Source organism: Mastigoproctus giganteus, chromosome 10 (genome assembly GCF_048544385.1).
Source record: "Mastigoproctus giganteus isolate SK-2022 chromosome 10, ASM4854438v1, whole genome shotgun sequence".
NCBI classification, from domain to species: domain Eukaryota; kingdom Metazoa; phylum Arthropoda; class Arachnida; order Uropygi; family Thelyphonidae; genus Mastigoproctus; species Mastigoproctus giganteus.
This window is the reverse complement of record NC_143584.1, coordinates 223,775,482-223,797,769: the sequence shown is the minus strand read 5'-3', so window position 1 is coordinate 223,797,769 and position 22,288 is coordinate 223,775,482. Positions and strand designations below refer to the sequence as shown.

General features: G+C 38.2%; 1 protein-coding gene and 1 non-coding gene across 2 annotated transcripts in view; one reads left to right on the top strand and one right to left on the bottom strand.

The window, feature by feature from the left end:
• The window catches only part of LOC150079976 (FMRFamide-activated amiloride-sensitive sodium channel-like), a 50,398-nt gene extending 28,741 nt beyond the window's left edge, over positions 1-21,657 (bottom strand). Inside the window, exons 1-7 of the mRNA XM_090382675.1 lie at positions 21,545-21,657; positions 17,025-17,315; positions 10,291-10,408; positions 3,132-3,247; positions 1,023-1,141; positions 668-840; positions 444-542 (exon numbers count right to left, since the gene is read on the bottom strand). Of these exons, the coding sequence (XP_090238801.1) occupies positions 444-542; positions 668-840; positions 1,023-1,141; positions 3,132-3,247; positions 10,291-10,408; positions 17,025-17,281 (882 nt within the window). The 5' untranslated portion in view covers positions 17,282-17,315; positions 21,545-21,657. The remainder of the gene's footprint in view (positions 1-443; positions 543-667; positions 841-1,022; positions 1,142-3,131; positions 3,248-10,290; positions 10,409-17,024; positions 17,316-21,544) is intronic.
• Positions 6,151-6,222, top strand: TRNAC-GCA (transfer RNA cysteine (anticodon GCA)). Its single transcript has one exon. It is a non-coding gene; the product is annotated as a tRNA-Cys (tRNA).
• Positions 21,658-22,288: the final 631 nt, after the last annotated feature.

Genomic DNA, 22,288 nt, shown 5'->3' with positions numbered 1-22,288 from the left:
TTTAAGTACTTTGCAAACTAATTTTACCTTTGGCCTCCTGGCGCCTGTGTATGGCGTGCCCCTGCCGTTGTACATACCCGAGGGCAAAAGCCAGGTCTTAAATTCGAACACAGAATAACTTCCATTGAGGATGAGACAAATGTTCCAAAAAAGTCGCGGAGATGGGGGAAAACTCTGGTGCCGTTTGACACTAAACACATTCGTTCCAAAAAAGTTAATACTTTTTTTTTCACTGAGAATGATTTCGTTCGAATTAACCTTGACATGTATCTTTGGAAAAGTAATTACTTTGTCATAATAATAATGATGATCACTTCTTAAGATTTACAATTTTTATAAATTGAATTACTTATTATTAAGTTAATTAAATTTCCTTGATTTAATTTTTTAATTGATGAAAACGTTAAATTTTAAAATGCTCCACGATATGAGTAAAACTCTACCTTAAACGTCAAGGATCCAAATCCTCCATTGGACTTCCTTAAACCAACATAGTCGGTACAGTTGGTTTCGTAGGGAGATGGAAGAAGTTTCTCCTTGTTCTGCAAAGGTAAAAAAAAAAATACACTTAGCATTTTTTTTCTAAATATTAGCCTAATTTACTGGTTTTTGTTTTTTTTTATTATAATTTATTTATTCATTTTTAAAGAAACAGAATTACACTTACTGCTCGTATGGTAATAGCGTAAGACTTCCCTGGGCGAATGAAGTATCCGTCTCGAATTGGTTCGGGTACCGAATAAGGCGAATGAACCTCCAAAAAACTTCCAACAGTTAGATCCGGAGAGACGTATTCATTTTCAAAAAAATTTATCCTCAAATATAAAAACTGCTGTCTTTCTGAAAATTTTATTAAGAAGGTAATCAGATATCAAATATATTCTCAGAGGATGGTCATAATAAAAGTGCAGGAAACTTATCATTATTATAAATAATAAACGAAAAAGAAATAATAACGGTATTTATTTATTCAGATATTACAAGATACGTTTCTTTATTTCTAGAAATCAATTCATTTTTACCCTTTTGGAATTTCAAAGACATAACTTCTTCCTTTGTAGAATTACGTTTGGAATGCAAGGTGGTGCATTTATTCAACGTATTCAGTCGGGAGTACTGTATATGCTCACTGGTGAATTTCCTGCAAAGATGAACAAAAAAAAATTATCATTAAAATAAAAATTTAAATATTTAAATTCATTAAAATTAAAAATTTATTTACAGTGGCGTGGCGCTGCAGTCGCCACTAAACCTTGCTTTTATTTGTTTGTTTCCACTGTATATGATAAGCTCTTTGTAATGAGGATTGATACCTCGATAAATGGCAAATCACGACGGGTCATGTCGGTATCTATTGGATTTTTGGCAGTCGCCATCATCGTGGTTATTTTCTAAGATCCCAGATGAGCTGGAATTCGGCAAAAGGTTATCCATCATTTGGATCAGGCTGAGGTGTTTAATTGGTGGAACACTTAATCAGTCAAAATTACATACTTTGAGTCAGGCATTGTGCTTAGTTTTCAAGGCATAATGAAGCGTGTGCTAATTTTGAATTTTTGAAATATAATTTTCATATTAGGGCCACGAGAGAACAAACTCATCTGCCGATGAGTAGTATGTCCATAAATTGCATATGCGCTCTGGTCGATTTGCCTGTTTTGTAGCATGAAAAATCAGTTTCGCTTATCCTTGCGACATATCTTCTTTCTGGATAAAATGCCACAACGGGAAATTGCTAATGGACCTAGAATGATCAATTCTGTAGGAAGTTTTGATTGAATAAAGGAAGGTTTCCAGGCAAGGCAGCCCGAGATTGCAAAGATCTTTAAGAATCCCAAATCGCAAAGCAATCTGTCGAAAGCTATCTCAATATCAAAAGACCATTACCAGATGTTCATTTCTAATAAAGGCTTTAATTGGTTGTTTTAGGGTTTTAGGTGCATTAGCAACTTAGGTCCGATTGTGCCGTATATGTTTTCTGTAAATTTGCGTGCATTGAGTCTCAACTGAGGAAGGTGGAATGGAAAAACCATTCCACCTTCCCTCAGTTGAGACTGACTGACTAAGTTATGTTGTGAAAAAGGCCCATAAAAATTTCTCGCATTATTGACGAAATTCGAACTCGTCTTTTCCACCCAGTGTGGACAGGACGATGATTATATCCACTGCGCTACCCTCTAAGGCAGTGAAAGTAGCAGCCATTAGGTTTTATCGAGCTTCGATATGTTACCTTGCTTTCCACTTTATATTTATGTACTTGTTTCTTTACTTTCCATGTAGTACATTTTATTTATTATTTTTTTATTTTATTCATTTTTTGGCGAGTAAGCAATAGCTTCCCGACTGTTCTGTATTAAAAAGGGAGTTAGTTTTCCTAGGTTCGATTTAATTGAATAAATCTGGTATGGAAATTCGTGAAGAACTTCCTTTCATTCTTTTATTTGCGAAAATGGGATGTGATTACCATCACAAGTATTTGCACAGTTCTGTAATAAACAGTCGGATTCATATTGCTATGATTAGGCCTTCTCTATTAGGCTTAATTATAACAGAAAAATCCTAATGGCCAGAAAACTCTTATAATATTAAAGAAAAACGTTCAACTAACCTTTTTATCGTCAGTAAGGTTTAGGAGGCTTCAGCTTGATAAACTGACTTTTTTAATGCGATAGAAAGAGTATAAATATAAGATTTTTATCGTTTTTACTACACAACTACTAGTTTAAATCACTGAAATCGCACAGCAGCGCAGCCCTACCGTTACGCTTGGGCCCAATGTGCTGATACTTTAAATTAAATTAAATTTCATTTCATTTCATTAAATATAAATGAAATAGAAAAAAAAAAGAATAAGGGACCATTCAGAAATTATGTAGTGAGGGGGTTGCATATGTTATGAAAACCGCTGTTACAAAAAAGTATTCTGATGTAAAAAAAATAAGGTGACGTGAAATGGAGTACATATCGTTGTGATAAGGGGTGTGGAGGGTTAAATCTGTAAAGTCTTACAAGGGGAGATGGATATCCAAAAGTTAAAATTAGGTTCAAGGATGTTACTTTCACTCTTTCTTTTTTAAAGGGATAGTGAAAGTAACTTTTATAAGATTAGAATAATAATAGCATTAACAAACCTGCAACTAAGATCGTCCTGTCTACGAGAGTAAAACAGTTTGCAATTACGGATGGCGTCCTGTCCATGACCAAATTCTTCTACATCTTCATAAGACAACAGCAACCGCCAAGGAAACTGCAAGAAAGAAAGGAGAAACGTTATCATGTAGACTTCATATATATACCGTGTCTACAGAATTTTTCTGTAGAGAAAAATATCATTAATGCTTTTTTATATATCTATTTATTTATTTTTATTTTTTGTCAAAATGCCTTTCTGGCAAGGTTCTAAAGCGCTCAGAAAACTTATTAACAGCATGATTTGGGAGAAATATAATACTCAACCTTTGCTGAATTCATATGGAAAAACATTCACTTCCAAGGTAAAAAATTAATCGCTTGCATGAATTCTAGAATTTTTTTTTAAGGATCCTAGCGAGCAACTCTTCATAGCCGAAAATGAAATATTTGTGGAGTGAGGCATGATCCGACGATTAAAAAAAAAAAAAAAAAAAAATCTAAAGATTTTCCAATAAATCAGGTGATGTTCATTATAAAAAAGTCCGTGTTGTACACTCCTAGAAATTCGTTTGATTTAAGATTAGAATTAAGATTTTGATCGATACCAAGGATTTTAAATTCCCTCCATATGAGCTATTGCCTATACAACTGAGGTTGGGTTGTTAATCGAAATTAATTGAAGTCTATCTATGGGCAGTGGACTGTCGAACACTAGAAGCTGAGGCACTGAGCTTGATTAAATTTAAAACGGACTTAATTGTTACCTTGTGGGAGCGGAATACTATAGTGCCTTGAAATCTTTCAAAAATCCTGCACCCAGTCGGAATGATGGTATAAAAAAAAAAAAAAGCTTATGACATTAGGAAATCGCTCAGATAGACATTCTACTTTATATCGAGGGGTGCACGATTAAATTTCAGTGAGGATGGCACGGCATACCCCATGTTTACATTGTGTACATAATGTGATGTAGACAGTTCCTTCATGATCCATAATAATACACTCTGTAAAGAAAAAATTAACAAGCATGCCATTCATAGATAAAATGTTTAGAATCGGAAAAATTTTAAAATTACTCTTGTAGGAAGGGTACTTTTATGTTTCCATAAACTAGCTTGGCGATTTTCCAAAGAAACCGAGAGTTGCAGTTCTGGAAAAAAAAAACAAAAAAACGTCATTTTATCATACTCTGATAATTAACTACATCATAGTTCCTCAGATCCAGCTAAATCAGCGAAGTGCAAAAGAACAGAAGACATTTAAAGTAGACGACCCAATGGATAATATAGAGATCACGAAATTGGACATTAATCAAATTTTTGGCAAAAGAAGAGAATGGACCAAAACTTATTCATTGATGCGCAAAAGCTGTAAATGGTGATGTTGTCCTTCTTAAAGCCAGATAAAATATGTGGTCTAAGTAATCCACATGGGATGTGTACTATACAAAATGACCCTCTCTTGAGACAATTAATGGAAGTGACAAATCCAGCAATCCCAAATAGCGGCAACAAGAGGAAGGAATCAATACCCTTGATCTGGTTATCAGCAGTGATTCTTCATGCATTAAGAATCTGTAGGTAAAAGACTTACTGGATGGCAGCGACCACAGTGTACTAATGTGGAATTTCATTGAAGACATAACTACTGTCAAGGGTAAAGGAAAAGGCTTTTACTTTCGTAAGGGTGACTACAGTGGTCTTAGACATTTTTTTAAATTCTATGCAGTGGAACCAACTGATGATGTTATCAACAGCAAATTCTAAATGGGAAGTATTCAGGGAAGTAATCAAAGAAGCTACTTGACTTTTTAAATTACCCGAAGAAATACTGTTCGAGGCTTCGACCTAAATGTGTAAAGATGTCAAATAAACTATTGAAACAAAAAGCGCATGGAATGCATATAAATTATCAGGTGATACAAAAGCCTATAGTAGATATAAATTCGTCACTAATCAAGTCACAAAGGAGGTAATGCATGCTAAGGCAGATTATCTGAAGTCTCTGACAAAGAATGAAAAGAAAAGCACACAAGACTTCTGTGCTTGTATTAACAGCAGAAGGAAGGGAATTGAATCACATTGTACCACTTGATGTCAATGCGTTAATTGTTGATGACCTTGCTCAGGTTGCTGACAAATTGAAATAGGTATTCTGCATTTTGAATGACTGTGTGGTACTACACTCAGGGTAGTGGAAAATGAAAACGTGTGTGTGTGGGGGGGGGGGGTAATTATGCAGTTAGATATTTGTCCGAATTAAGAATATTATCGGGGCTCCACTTTCTTTTTTGTTTTTTTTTTTTTTTTTTTGAACAGACTACGCAAAGAATGGATTGCAGGAAGTTTCGCTTTAACCAGAAAGTTGTTAATTATTGGAATAAGCTTTCTCCATCGGTAGTTGAGGATTAGTGATTCAAAGTTCAGCTGGATCGCCACTTACATGAGGAGTGAAACATGAAAGAAGGGTTTTTTGGCTGGAATTGAACTCAAGAAGGAGATTACGTGGAGTACTATGTTTTTCCACTTGAAGTATTTTAATTAGTTTATTGGTATACAAAGGTAAATTGATGCAATTTGAACCCAAACAGTCTTAACAACTTAATTAAATTGGCAACATTTCGGATTTTAATATCGTCACCGGTAACAGGTTTTTTTTTTTTTTTTTTTTTGTACAAGACTTCTTGTAGTTTCAAACTACAGAAGTCTTCTTGTATTATACAGCAGTGTACTCTTCTGAAAAAAAAAAAAAAAAAAACGTTTACACTACATTTCGTGTTGGCGCACTGAATGAATTTTGATTTCTTGTTTGGCTTACAATGATGTACATTGTAAGCCAAACAAGAAATCAAAATTTCTGGACTCGCACGCATAGTGCCGAAAGTAGAGTTTTATTCTTATCGGTCCGTTATCATTTTTTTTTTTTTTTTTTTTTCAGTCCAACCTCAAAATGTCTCAATTGCAGGAGAAAGTACTCATTCAACAGAGCTCAAGAAAAATGGCGACACAACCATTTCATGGGAGTATAGCTCAGTGGTAGAGCATTCGACTGCAGATCGAGAGGTCCCTGGTTCAATCCCAGGTGCTCCCTACTTTTTTTTTTCCCCTTTTCTCTGTTTTCACCCAGATTCAAACAGTATTATTTGGTCTTTTCGAAATAAATAAAGCAATCGCAGATGCTTTATTTATTTTACTTAAATGACTGCGGATTTTATAGATTGCTATATAATGCAACCTCAATATAATTCAAATATTTCATTATTTCAATGTTGAATGACTTTTCCTGGCTTTCCAAAGCCAGGAAAAGTCATTCAACATTGTTTCTTCCCGGAAAACTGGAGTTTTTCATCCCACTTAACAGGCCAAACTTTTATGGCGCATATAAGTTCCTAAGGTCATAGCAGCCAATATAACTTTTATTACTTGTATTTATATGCATCACATAAGTGATCAATTATTTATACTTTTATTGAATCTTGAATTTCATGTATCTCTCATTTTACGGGTAATTAATATATACAATACTCCAGCAAAAGTATCGAACACCATCATGTACGAAAAAAAAAAAAATAAATAATGATAACAAGATGTAGGCTTAAATAACAGCATCTTTGGCGAAAATGACAACACCATTTCTTCTTCACTGCCGTCTTCAGTTCAGCCTTAAAAGAGATGCATAATGCAGCATCCTAATCCGATGATCTAGTTCATTTCCAAGGGCTCAGGACAGTTTTTGGACTTCGTTCTCTTCAAACAAGGTTTTTATGCTATTTACTGTATGGGAATGGGGCATTATTACATTGTTACATTATTACACTATGAATTTGTCCAAGATAGAAGAAGAAGATGTCAGCATATGACTCAGCTGATCATTTTTTACAACTGCTTCAGCCGCACTACGAGAAATGGGTTCATACCATAATCCCACCTCTTGCGAAATAAATTTTGGGCACAAAAACAGCAACAGATGACATTACATACGCATCTTCCACACCCACACTCCACGGGCAGACTGTGTAACAGGACTTCCAGCGCCATAATATCTGTTTCCACTGTTTCATTGTCCAAGAACGATGGGCTAAGTAACATTGCAAAATAAATCTTTTGTTCAACGGCATGATGTGAGACTTGAGGCCCTCGTTGTAGCACAGTTGATATAATCACTGTTCGCCCCACACCGTGTAGAAAAAACCCGAGTTCGACTTGTGTCAATGAAGCGAGGAATTCTTATGGGAATATTTTTCACAATATGGCTATGGTTGGTCTTAGACGAGGATAACATGCTTTTTTACCCGAAAACTCAGAATTTTCGTAAAGCAAACAGCTTAAACGGAACACACGCAATTTACAGATATAAACGGTGCAATATTGTCTAAGTTGCTAATGCACCTACAACCCCCGACATTGAAACTTGCGTGTAGCAGCTCTGCTCTTAAAACTCATGCCGTGGCAACTCCCTATGGATTAAGGATGCACTTAGCCTATCGACATTCCTGTGGACACCTGCGCGATCGGCATAACGATTTCCAAGGACGCCGCTCCGTTCGATTTAAACACACCTGCTTCAGGGATAATCAGCCGACCGGGCTAGCCGAGTGGGTAAAGTACCTGCTCGGTAACCCAAAGGTCGCGGGTTCGATTCCCGCCTCGGGCTTGGATCAAAGTACTGCAAAAACCTTGGGAGGTGCAATATGGCCACAGAAGCCGATGCGCTATCAAATCAGGGATAATTTTTCCATCTGTATTTTATTTATTTATTTATTTTTGGTAAATTGGTGATATGGGTTACCACAACGATTAAGCTTCTATGAAAATCAATCAACCTATTGGCATGACCCATTCTGCCTGTTTGCGATATAATCACTGTTATCTACAGGATCCCTTTGCACACATTTGATTCGCACCATTTCCTATACTGAATAAATTGTCTGGTTTTGGTAGGACAGGAGACTGAATAAAACGTTTCAGTAACTTTCCTCTATCTTCTTCAATACTATGTTTACTTTAATGAGAAAAATAGGACTGGGTTATACTTTAATTTTTGAGTTAAAATAGGAAACCATTGGATAGGACTACTGTTTCAGATCTGGATTACAACTCAAATTCTTAAAAAAAGATATACAGTATATATATATATACACTACTATGCAAAATTTAAGGACCAATCAGGTTTTCACCTGTAGCTCCTCATAGGCGTTGCCTGAATATGAGAAAAGCATACCAAAGGAACCTATTGAGGTACAGAAATAATGACGCAAACAACACTGACACAACAATGGAAACAAAACGGTACAGAGGGACTTGATTCAAAAATAGCAACATAGCACTGGCTGTCATGATACAAATGCATCACTGCCAAAGATGGAACAAAGGGAAGAGGTGGTCCTCAGTAGAAGATATGGCCACCCTTAATGTCGATGCAGGCTTTGCACCGCCTGTCCATACTTAGAACAATGTTGTTGATAAGTTATTGCGATAACATCGTCCATTCCTCTGTCAGCGCCATCTTCAGCTGGTGAACATTTTCTGGTGGGTGTGGACGTGCCGCTAGGCGTCTCCCCAGAGCGTCCCAGATGTGTTCGATGGGATTTAGATCGGCGGAAGAACGGGCAGACCAATCCATACGAACAATGTCCTCGCTTTCCAAAAGCATATCAACAGCTGCAGTGCGATGGGGTGTGGCGTTATCATCCATAAACACGAACTCGGGGCCAATGGTACCTCGGAACAGACACACATGTGGAATGATTACCTCAGTACAGTAGCGTGCACCGGTTACAGTACTGTCTTCCAGTATCTGGAGTTGTGTACGTCCATTGAAGATAACTCCTCCCCAGACAAGAACACCTCGACCGCCATATCGATCCCTTTCAGTGATGTTTGCGAGGTCATACCGTGTGCCAACCTTTCGCCACATTAGCTGATGTCCAGAATCGCTGTTGAGACTGAATCTACTCTCATCAGTAAAGAGTATCTTAAGTAAAGATTTTGCGGTTGTAACTTTTAGAAATAGTGTTGGTCCTTAAGTTTTGCACACCAGCGTATATATGGATATTTTCCATTCTCCGTTTCTATTTTGACCTTTAGGTCTTCGCAGAGAGTATCGGTACCTATATCATGTCCATGATCTTCATAATCTTGGTTATTTAAGGATGGGCAGACTACAATTTCGATGTTTGTTTGTTTGTTATTTGGTTTTTAGGAGCATTAGCAACTAAGGCCATATTGCTCCGGGGATATGCGGTGGTCACTCCCTGACCGTTCCGCGTCCTCCGTATTTGGTGGTCAAGGGCTCGAACCCCGATCTAATCAAGAAGCGTGTGCTACGCACTGCTGCTCCTGCCAACCTGGCTACGGAGGCGCCTACAATTTCGAGCCACCACAATTGTTAACACCACTATATTGTAGTGGAGAAGGCTATTACAGATTCAAGCAGAAATCCGTGCTAGTGCTATCCATCAGTACCTGCCCATCTCTATTCTATAAAGGGTACTTTGCATCACTCTACAGATGGTCCCGTATCAGTTCCATCATTTCCTGGCTATGGGAGCATACTCAACTGGTGAAAGGTCCAGGTTTCACTTTACTTCTTGTCATAATTGAAATTTGCGACTGTTATCACAATATCGTCTGAGTAGTGGAGTCCACTTACTCTGTTAAGTTGGAGTGCTAAAATGATTATTACATGGAGAGAGAGAGAGAGGAAGCTCTCCAAAAAGATAAAAAAAGATATTAGTCAGAGTGGCGATAGGAATAGTACATTACTTGGCTATATTACTTTAGTGACTATAGTTGTTGTTGTTGTTTTTGTATGGTTTTAGGCATATCCGCAGGCCCTATTGCGCCATATATAACATATTTGTAAAATTTCGTGTGTTCTGCGATCGATTTGCTATTTGTCGGACAATAAAGGGCGAAAAAAAACTTGGTCCTAGGATGAAAAACCATGCTGCTCTCGCCTGAGATCGCATGGGTCTCTTTCACGTTGTGAAAGAGACCCATGAAAATTCCTAGCATCATTGACTGGGTTCAAACGCAGGTCTTAATCACGCGGTGTGGTGAGGACGGTGATTATACCAACTCTGCTACTCATGATGGTAAATCACTAAGCAGGGTGGAATCAATAAATTAAAAAGTAATATTATTTTTGGATCCTTACCGTTACATTTCCGTCTTCTCCAATGCAGAAATGAGAATATTTTTTACAGAACTGAGTGACGTTTTCAACAGGACGACATTCGTTTGGATACCGCTCACAGAATTGATGTCGATGGACTCTGAAAAATATGGATAAAAATTCATATTTTCATATTCATATTTTTAGGCCTAAATTTTGAGGCGCATTAGCAACTTAGACCATATTGCGCTGTATATAATATATCTGTAAATTGCCTGTGCTCTGGGTTGATTTTCTGTTGGCTTTAAGAAAAATTCGAATTTTCGGGACGAAAAAACCATGCTACCGTCGCCCGAGACGGACTAATTCAGGCACTTTGTGAAAAAAGTGCCCATAAAAACTCCTCGCGTCATCGATGGGATTTGAACTCAGGTCTTTTCCACCCAGTGTGGGGAGAACACTGATTACACCGAAAGTACTATCCATGCGAGCGTCAGAATTAACATTCAAATTTAAAATTCGGAATTCTTATTCCGAATTTTAAATAAAGCAGATAAAGAAGTGGAATAAAAGCACTGGCGTAGCCAGGGTAGGGTCAGCAGGTACATTCCACCCCCTGAAGCCAAAATCTGGTATTGTGGCACTTTTTAGAAAAAAATGGCGCCTTTTTTTTGTGAATTGCAATTTGCGAATGTTTTTTTTTAATGTACCTGCTGACAAAAAATCCTGGCTCCTCTATATAAAGGCGTCCAAAAATACCAGAGATATGATTAAAATCCAGTATGAGTCTCGGTAAGGCGCTCATAGTTATTAAGAAGCATGATTGCTGGTTGCCATGATATCTGTAACCTTTCTGAAGTTAACAGTGCGCGATGTTGACAATTGGTGCACAACAATTAAAGCTTAGTCCAGTTGGCCAATAAAATTGCCGAACCCTGAAGGGAGTTTCACAAGGTTTTCATGTGAGAGCTCTGACAAGCCCTACATTCTTTCAATGAATTGCAAACGTAATTTGGAGAGATGCCTTCCAGAACAATGGAAAACATCCATATGGACGACCGAAACAGTATTAAAGAGTTCCGGGGAACTCTACTTAATGTAATGCATCGTGCCAACAATAAATTTCCACTTTGCGCAATTCCATACCTGCTCCAACAGTTTAATGGAAACAGGAGAAAATTAACACGAGGATTTTCTTTTAAGAAATGTTACCACTCTAATGCTCCATCCACTAAAGCCAGACTTTCCATGGGTTGAGGAGGACGAAGTTCCACAATTGCCCAGACACTACCATAATCCGGATCTGAATGCCACAAAGTATTTTTGGAAAAAAGTGGAGTTTGGGTCAGAGCAATTCCACTATAGCTTACTTTGGCAAAATTATGATTAATACCTGCATTCAAACAGGAATGGTATAAAATTTCAGTTGAGTGCTGACTAAAACTAGCCGAAAGTCTTGGATCAATGACATCATCTGTCTTCATCGTGCCAAAAGTGGGTCTTCATTAATTATTACACACAAATCAGTTTTCTTCAGTATTAGGACATTATTTTTATTATTATTTGGACACTACTAATACTGAAGCGTTTTTCATAAAAATCCTGACCTGATATTGGATATTATTTTAAGAGAGAAATCTTTTTTGCTCTCAATATCGATTTTTGAGGCAGAGAAAAAGCCATTATTTAAGTGTTATAAATGGCCTACTTCTCTAATTCTGTTTTATCTACTGAATGCACCATGATAGTCAAACGAATACACTGCTCGACAAAAATAACGAAACAAAATGTTTTTCACGAATATTTTATCGCGAATATGTGATATAATAGGCATCCTGCCATGCAAATTCCTGGTATCCAATAGAAATCGATCTACCACCTTACAGAGCAGCATATTCTGCAAATTATTCATGCCTTTAAAAACACGGGCTGCGACCATATCACTTCATTCCTATGTTTGGCATGCTTAGTGGGATAGCCACATCTCCAGTACATATTTGCATCCCATTGATTTGCATCTCACATCTCCAGTGATTTGCATCCCATTAACCCCAAACCACTACGGAGCTCGTTGTAACTGTTCCCGTGAACATATGACTTCGAGCCCTGACAAATTGGGTACAGTTCAGTTCTCTGATGAGTCCCGTTTTAGCCTGAAAACAGATTCTAGACATTATTTCATCTGGAGACAAAGAGGAATGCGGAAACATCCCTCCAACGTCAGAGAAAGAGATACTTACGGTGGAGGCGGTGTTCTCGTGTGGGGCGGAATAATGATCAATGGCCACACCTCCTCTTCCTGTGTCTGCTAGGGTACAGTAACTGTGAAGAGGTGCCGAGAACAGTTCCTCGAAACCGATGTGCGACTTTTTAGGGGTGCGTTTGGCCCAGATTTTCTTTTCATGCACGACAATGCCACTGCACACGGAGCTGAAGTGGCGGAAGAATATCTTGAAACTGAAGATATCCAACGGTTGCCGTGGCAGCACGATCAGCAAATTTAAATCCGATCGAACATGCGTAGGACGCCCTTGGGCGTCGCATTGCACGCTGACAGTCAACTCCTCGGTCACTTGGTGAGATAAGGTCTGCGCTGGTGGAAGAATGGGATTTGTTGGGATCGTACACTGTACTGATGTCATGTGACCATATTTTCGAGCATCTTGTGTCGAATTCTGTAATGTAATCTTTTTGGTAATTCGCATACAACCGCTATAGACTTCCCTTAGACCTGTCCGAAGTTTTTCGCTGTCCCCTCATTTTATCGTTATTCTATTGTTCAAAACCGTACTAAATTTTGTTCCCCATCATCGCAAGCTGCACGAGTTACACGTTTTCTAAATTTTCTGTTAATTTTTTTCTAGCAGTGAATAAACTGAACTGCTAAAGACCTAAACCTCCCAAAAATTTTCTCTTTTATTTCACAAATATACGTGGTCTCATTTCTAATCTAGATGATATTCATTATAATCTGCAGTCTGGTAAGCCCAACTTACTTTTTTCTAACAAAATTCAAATTATCGGGTGCCTCAGCCACTGGTCATCTCAGTTTGTCCTAATTATTTGCTGGTCGATTCGTTTCGCTTCAAAGGTGGTACTTGTGCACATGTCCGTCTGATATTCCCTTTCAGAGACTTACTAATTTGGAATTTGCTCTTTTCGATCTTCTCTGCCTTAAAATTTGAAATCTTAAATCTGGCCTTTCTCAGCCTCGGTTTGTTTGCATTACAAGAATGCGAAATGGACGATCTGCAATTACTGTTTCAAATCTTCTGTAATCAATGTTCACTCAGTGAACTTATTCTAGTAGAGATGAAATCCGTTATTTCACACTCCACCTTAAAATTTCCTCCTTAAGCATCCAAACTCCAGGTTCACGTTCTGTCTGCACTAAAGCTTGCAGCTTGCAACGATTGTAAAGCAGTAATGAATAAGTCAAAAATAGTTTTGACCAGATTAAGAGTATAAAACATGCCTTTTGTCCAAACGATAGTCGAGCATTTCTGCTTCTTGCCAAAGCTATTGGCCACAACTTTTTCCCACTCCTACTACCATCTCTGTTAAAATCAGATGGTTCCATTGATACCTCAGCTAAAGATAAAGTTGGCCTGCTAGCATCTTACTTTTCTTCTGACTCTTGTATTGATGATCTTGGTAAATCACCTCCTACCATTCGCAGTACACGCCATTCAATTTCTCCTGCTGTCTTCCAGCAAAAGGATGTCAGAAGAATTTTGAAAACTCTAGTCTTGATGCAAATAAAACACTAAGTCCTGATGGTATTTCTTCACTTGTTCTAAAAGCCTGTGCTCCTAAACCTACTCCTGTTCTGTCGCCTTTTTAGACTTTCTTATTCCAAAGGTGTGGAAATTGCTCACATTCAACCAATTCTTAAAAATGTGGTTGGGTGGCTCCTAGGCTAACATCTATCTCCATCTGCGATACTGTCTTATTTACAAACTATGTAAAAGGGCCTGAATATATGTTGTGTTATGTTTGTGTAGCAAATGTGTGTGTGTGTGTGTGTGTGTGTGTGTGTGTGTGTGTGTGTGTGTGTGTGTGTGTGTGTGTGTGTGTGTGTGTGTGTGTGTGTGTGTGTGTGTGTTGGTTCAGACCCCATAGCCACCAGGGAGCAGTCAACCTGGGCAACTGCTGCCTGGCGCACGCCCCTAGCCACGAGGAGGCAGGCCTTAATTCAACGAACACTTGCTTCTTCTCTTTTTAAAGTAATGGACAAATCCATTAACCGCCAACTCCAAAAGTATATCGAAACCTTCCATGTAAACATTGATCGCCAATATGGCTTCCATCAGTTTCGATCCACCGATAATATTTTGGCTTACAATACTCATCTATGGACAAATTCAATGGAAAAATTTGATAAATCTCAAGCAATTGAGCTTGACATTTCAAAGTCTTTTGATCGTGTTTGGGGTAAGGTCTTCTTAAGAAGCTATCATCTTATGGATTTCCGACTGTTTTTTTTCAAATGGGTATCTAGTTTTTCCTCTGATCGCTCACTGAGGGTGACGATAGACGGCTCTGTCCATTACCTTCTCTACTAATGCCGATGTTCAAAAGGTCAGTTCTTTCTCTCACTCTTTTCCTTTTGCATATTAATGACCTTATTCCATTAACTGGAAATCTTATCCATAGTTTTGCATTGCATTTCAACTTCCAGTTTGAGAACTCTTGTGATGTACAAACAGCTTCAACTTCTCGAATATCCACTACCAATTACTTAAATACTAATCTCCAGGTAATTCTTCAGTGGAACAAAGATAACTTAATTAATTTCAGTCCTTATAAAACTCGGTCCGATCTTATATCTCGGCAAAATGATTCTTCTGTTCCTGTGCTTATCTTCGAGGACACTCGGATTTCTAGACAAGATTAGATACGATGGATCATTCTAATTTCAAATCTCTCTCTCTCTCTCTCTCTCTCTCTCTCTCTCTCTCTCTCTCTCTCTCTCTCTCGCCATTAGCACATTACAAATATTGCTTACTCTGCATTTAAAGCAGAGGAAGCTTGGGTTTTATTTTCGCTCTGGGCGTTAATTTTCTTCTAAACAGCTACTCACTCTGTACAAATCTCAAATCCGCCCTACATGGAATATTGTTCACATATCTGGGGTGGTGCCGCCCCCCAGAACCTCTCTCATATTTCTACACTCCATTCAAAAGAGAGCAGTCAGTTTAATTACCGTCTCTTTCAAAGTCTCTGCACTCTCTTTCTCTTAGACGTCTTGTTTCTACTCCATGCCATTTCTATAGACCATGGGCAGAGTTCTTCTGACTTGAATACACTGCCATACCATTAATATCTGGACACCTGCCTTTAGATAAAAAAAAAAAAGAGCTTTTATTGTGTCATTTAATATTTTGTGCTGAAACCTTTTGCTTTTATGACGGCTTTTAATCTTCGCGAAATACTCTCAAACCAGCTTTCTATAAATGTCAGGTGATATGTTCCTCCACTAGGCCTTTAACGCAGCCTTGTTCTTTGAGCGATCTCGACGTGCACGTACCCGACGATCCAATATGCTCGATAGGGTTCAGAACAGCACTCTAGGCTGGCCAATCCAACTTTTCCACACTCAAGTCCTCAAACCACTCTGTTACGACCCAAGTAGTATGGCATGGCGCGTTGTCTTGCTGATACAGGTATGGCCTTCCCCGAAGTATTGCCATAATTTTGGTAGTGCATAATTGTCCGGGCTGTCCTGGTATTGCACAGCATTCATGGTTTCGTCGATAACGACTAATGGGCCCAAGCCAAACCATGAAAAGCAGCCCCCATACCATGACACTGCTGCCACCAATCTTCATTGTTGGGAGGATGCAATCAGGAAGGAACTGTTCCTCTGGCATTCGCCACATCCAAGAACGGCCATCAGACTGGTAGAGTGCGAACCTCGACTCGTCTGTCCATAGGACTGTTTCCCACTGCTCTACAGTCCAGGATTCGCGCTCCTTACACCATGTTAATTGGCGTCTAGCATTTGTTGAGGTGATCAATTCTGTTGAACTGGTGAGGTAATTCTGTTGAACTTGCATGCCCACTTTTGCAATTATCTGTTCGAAACCCAGTGTGCATATTTATAGCAGGTTCTGTAACGTGTTGCATGCATAGGACCTGTTTCCCCATTCATGGAGGGGTGTCTGGATTTTAATGGTAGGGTAGTGTATTTCCGTCTCTCTCTCTCTGTTATAAATAAATTGGAACAGGTGCCACAACCAGTCAACATCCGTTTACTGTCCAACTTCCAACTCACAGAAGCAACTTTTCTTCTTTCTCATTTATCCCTTCAACTTCTGAAACAACTTTCTTTCATATGTATTTTCTAAAAATTACAATCGCCAGAAATTCAAGTCTAACGTTAACAATTCTCGCATCTTCTCAATCTTCAACCCATTCATGGTACTCAATACAATTGCCACTAATTCTTTTATTATTTGGGATTTTCATGAAAAAAAAGTTGAAAGCAGTGATTGAAGCCTGGGTTGATGCCAGCCCGATGAACGTTTTCTGGTGGATTAAACTCTTTGCAGATTAAATAATAAGTGTATTTAACTTCGGTGTAAATACCTTGAAATATTAAAAACAAAGCACAGAAATGTCTTTCATATTCAGAACGTTTTGACCATTCTTCTGGTACATTTGATTCATAGAAAATGCATAACCTAATGGTGCTTAGTTGCCTTGTTGAAAATGAATAGCTAGAACACGTCAAAAAGATTTTGTTACTTAAAAAACACAGAAAGTTTACTTACGGGTTGATATTGCACACGGTGACAGCCGGAATCTCTACCTCATTTTCGAACAACTGCCTTCTGTCTTCATAACACGGATATTTCAGGTACAAAGAGAGAAACTCAGTTAACTGATAGATGAAACCACACAAGCAACACAGCAAGATTAAAAGCTTCAACATTTTTCGAAAGATGTTTTTGGTTGATACAATCACCGATACGCCAGTCACTATAGATTTGCTGAAGACATGGCTGGCATATTCCATTTTATTTCCCATGGTAAGATGATCACTGGACTAGGCCGAAATATTTCTGCAATTTAAAAACAAATTGTGGTTAAGAAAATAATTTAATTCAAATGTTTAATGTTCTACTAACGCGCCTACCACTTGATTAACATACACAATTTATAGAACTTGAGCATGTATATCAGTTATTGTAAAAACTAATTACGCACGATAAGTAAATTATGAAAATATCAGAGAATTTGTTGAAACTCCAGATCGCCATAAAGGAATTGGAAGTTACCATGTAACAGCCCTTGTGAGTAGCATAGTTGGTAGAATCGCCGTCCTGCCAAACCGGGAGGAAAAAGCCTGAATTCGATTCCCTTCGATGAGGAGAGGAATTTTTATGGGCCTTTTTCACAAAGTGGCTGAGTTAGCCAGTCTAAGGCGAGTGTAGCATGGTTTTTTCTCCTGGAAACCCGGGTTTTTCGTCCAGCAAACAGAAAATTAACACAGAACATACGCAATTTACAGACAGTATACACGGAGCAATATGGCCTTGGTTGCTGATGCTCCTAAAACCCTACAACAACAACAACAACAACAACCATGTAAGAAATTCATAGCGTCTACTCTTGAACTGGCTAATGTGCTGAGGCTGGATACTAGGTTGTCTGATATGGTGGGATAAATTCATTAGACCCAACTAACTTTCTTAGGAATATTACTTGAAAATGCGACTTAATTTCAAGTAATATTCCTATTTTTCTTTTCTAGTCAAGTATTTGTCGTGTCTAGACTTACATTACATCAGATTAAAAAAGGAAAAGAGTATCCTCCAACCTGCCCTTTCTATAATGATATAGATTTATGGAGCATACTTGAGTACAAAGCACTCGACCCCCTCACAACGAATGCCTCAGTATTATCTTCTTCTGGTGTTATAACCCAGAAGGTCTTAGGCTTCTCAACAATTTTCCACCAGTAAGCCCTCGCAAAAGTCAAACTTCTCCCAACTTATTATTCTCATGGTCTTTAAGTCCTCTTCTACGCCATCCACCCATCTTTTCCGCGATCTTCCTCTTGCCCTCCTACCGATAGGTTTCCATTCCACTATCCTCTTAATTATTCTGCTGTCATCCATTCTCCCAACCAGGCAAGTCTCTGGCTCTTCACAAATCAGATGAGTCTCCGCACACTAAATAAGATTGTCAAGTTCATGATTCATTCCGGTCCTCCAGGATCCATCAATGTCTTTTACGGGCCCAACTTTTCGCAAAATTCTACGCTCGAACGCTCTCAACAACCGCTCATCTTTACTCGTTAATGTCCAAGCTTCACAACCGTATGTTACAACTGGTCCAATGAGACTTTTGTGTATCCTTAATTTTAAATGTCTGTTCAATACTCTGGACTTCATTAGTTTTTCATGTGCATAGAAGCATCTGTTTCCACTCAGGATACGGGACTTAATTTCATTAATAATACAGTTGGACTGGTTTATCTGCGAACCTAGATAGGCGAAATTTTGAACATGCTCAAACGAGAAGCTGTTGGTTCTTAACTTTTCCGTGTTATCTGCCATCCTCCGGACTTTCATATATTTTGTCTTCGCTTCATTTATCCTAAGTCCTCTACTTTGTGCTTCACTATCCAGCCTGACCACTGTTTCCTCCAGTGCTCCTTTAGTCCTACTGATAATAGCGACATCATCAGCATATGCACAGACCTGACTGTCTTTGTGCCTGTGTCCAGTCACTTCTAATTTTTTGACAGCTGCCTCTAAAACCAAGTTAAATAACACAGTAGAGAGTGCATCGCCCTGCCTAACACCAGCGTTAATGTCAAAGGGAGTTGTCAACTCATTGTCAATTCTCACCACTGCTTTAGAGCCAGCCAGGGTTGCTTTTATGAGCCTAACAATCTTTGCAGGTATGCCCAGGAGAAGGAGATCATTTATCATTTCCTCTCTGTTGAGTGAATCAAAAGCTTGTTTGAAATCATTTGAGTATAATGTATTATACTCAAATGCCTTTTTCTGTATCTGCCTCAAAATGCAAATCTGGTCAGTTGCTGAGCAATTGGATCTGAACCCACGCTGATATTCTCCAATAATTTTCTCTGAATATGCTGCCAGTCTGTTATAAATAACTCCCGACAAAACCTTGTAACGCTCAGCAATGTAATACCTCTAATTAGAGTAAAGGAGTTTATCACCCTTCTTGTGAATCGGCTGCATGATTCCAAGTGTCCATTCATCCGGGATTTTTCCTCATACCATATTAATAGTATCAGATTATGTATTCTTCTCCATAGTGTCACTCCACCATCCTTGAGCAACTCTGTAGTTACTCCATCAGCTCCTGCTGCTTTCAAGTTCTTTAAGCACCAGGATAAGCCTCAGTATTATACTATTTCGAATAATTCACACTGTGCAATACCGAGCAACTTATTATAAAGGGGGCATATGTCCTAAGTTAATTATAAAAAAAGTGCAATTTTTGGAGTAAAAAATGTTAAACTTTGGAGAAATGAAATTCAGCAAATGAGTGAGCTTGATCAGCACTATTTAATAACATTTATGGGGCAAAATCATTGACAGATTTATTAAAGCCAAACTTTGTTTTGTCTTTCTTAATAACTTAGATTAGAATAATCATCAGCGTACTCGGTTATTAGAAAATATGCAAAAGTGCTTCCATTCAATATTCAAAAGTTTAGAAGTGTTATTCGCAGTGGTAAAAGACAGAGAAACCGTCCTCTGTGAATCTGCAGTTTTAAGAGAATAATTATATTCACTTGACAGTCATAGGATGTACAGTAAGTTTCTTAAGGATACTGTGTACAGAAGAAATTTGAACGTATTTCAGCTCTCCTCACCAGCATTATTAAATACTGAACTCTGATCAGTATGCAAATACTAAAATGGTGGCGGATATTTTGGGAAAAATATCCAAATATTGGCTGAACTAATGAAGGCAGAGACTACACTCGTATAAATATATCAAAATTACAAATGTAATATTTATGCACACAAATAATTTAAAGTTTATCCACACTTATAAGTTTATCCACGCTTATTTGAAAATAAGCTGAGATCAGGAATGAAACTTCCTCTACTAATATTAAAAGTGCATTCGTCTTCTAGTTATTACAGTCAATGTAAGACAATTAGGCCACATCTGGAGTACTGAATACAGGTCTGGAAGAGTCATTTCAGGAAGGATGTAAGTCCGTTGGAACGGGCACAGCGAAAGGCAACTAGATTACTCAAAGGCACGGAAGGGCTTTCACCAAGACAGATTTCAGTTCTGCAAATTGTAAAGTGTAAAATAGGCACTTCCAAGGAGCCCTCGTGGGTAGCATGGTTGATAGGACAGCCATCCTCCCCACACTGGGTGGAAAAGATCTGAGTTCGAGTTCCATCGATGACGTGAGAAATTTTTATGGACTTTTTCACAGCGTGGCTGAGTTAGTCGGTCTCCAGCATGGGAAGCATGGTTTTTCCTCCCAGAAACTTCGGTTTTACGTAAAGCAAAGAGAAAATCAACCCCAGATCACGCGCAATTTACAGATGTACACAAGGAGCAATATGTTCTTTGTCGCTGATGCTCCTAAAAAGCCCCACAACAAAAACAACTTGCAAGGAGACGTGATTGAAGTAAGTTTTAAACGGATTGAGTAAACTAAAAGTTGATGGCATCTTTACTTTTTCTAGGAAGGCACGCAAATGCAGGTGGACATAAATTGAAAAGGATGGCTGCAGGATAAATGTGCTAAAAATTTCTTTCAGCCAGTTGATACAATCATCTGATGATCGCTCCTCGTGGGTAGCACAGTGGTTATGATCACTATCCTCCCTTGCCTTGTGGAAAAGTGCTGAGTTCGAATCCCGTCAATGATGCCAAAAATTTTTATAAGCTTTATCACAGTGTGACCCAATTAGTCGGTATTTATGAAGGTTATATTTTTTGTTTCGTTTTTTTCATCCTCCTGGAAATTTGGGTTTTACATTCACACGAATTTAAGGACAAAATATACCGATGCCTCATAGCATCTCACACCTTAGTTGCTTTGGCGCTTAACCACACAACACCCTCTCTTACCCACCCATGTGATAATTTGAATAAATTGAAGGATAAATTTTATAATGTAATTATACAGTAGTAACAATAAATTTATAAGATTACTACGATTAATTATTAATTGTAGTAATCTTAAGGGGTTAGTTTCAAATATATTAAGTTAATAAGATAACTCAATATACAACTAAATGTCACAAAAGTTAAAATAACTTACTCCTTATTTTCCTACCTGATTTCGGTGAATTTTATGAAGCAGTTCTTGTCCAGTTTTTCCTCCTTTCCTCTCCGAATTCTTAGTTATGCTTTGAATGAAAGCACCAGTTTGCTGTCAAGAAACATTTTTATTTTTTCCTTCCCTACCCAAGGTGAAGCTACTCTTTTATTTATCTGGGTCGGCCACAAATTGTCGCTGCGAAAGCAGTTCAGTGGCATTCTTGCGATTGGTCTTGATTCGATTAAGTTAATTAGTATTCTCGAAGTGGTTTATTATCACCAAGGTGACCAAGCTGCATGGCAAGCAGTTGTCAATGCCGTAATGTCAAAATGTTTTGAGTGAGACATTCGTGGACAACTGTTATGAAAATTCTTGGCTACTTGATGAGGTTCATCAATGTTGTAAAAATATAATAATAACAATAAATAGTATAAAATAATGTTTCATTGTTAGTAAAACCAGACTGCCCAAATAAAAAATTAAATCTGATTTCTATGTTTTCCAAAAGGTCAAACAAGTTCCAAATGGGCATAATTAATCAGCAAACACCCGCACCGCCCTCTCTAAGCAAAGATTTCTGGCATGGTGCATTGTCATGCTGAAACAGAAAACGGAACTCATACTGCTACCACGGTGTAGGAAAAGCAGAACTGTCTAGCATGTTAATGTATCTCATTACCATTTTTTCAAAAACAACCGTCCAAGAGAAACAACATCAAACAGAGATAGTGATTCTGCTAAACCTCACAGCTGAAAAAC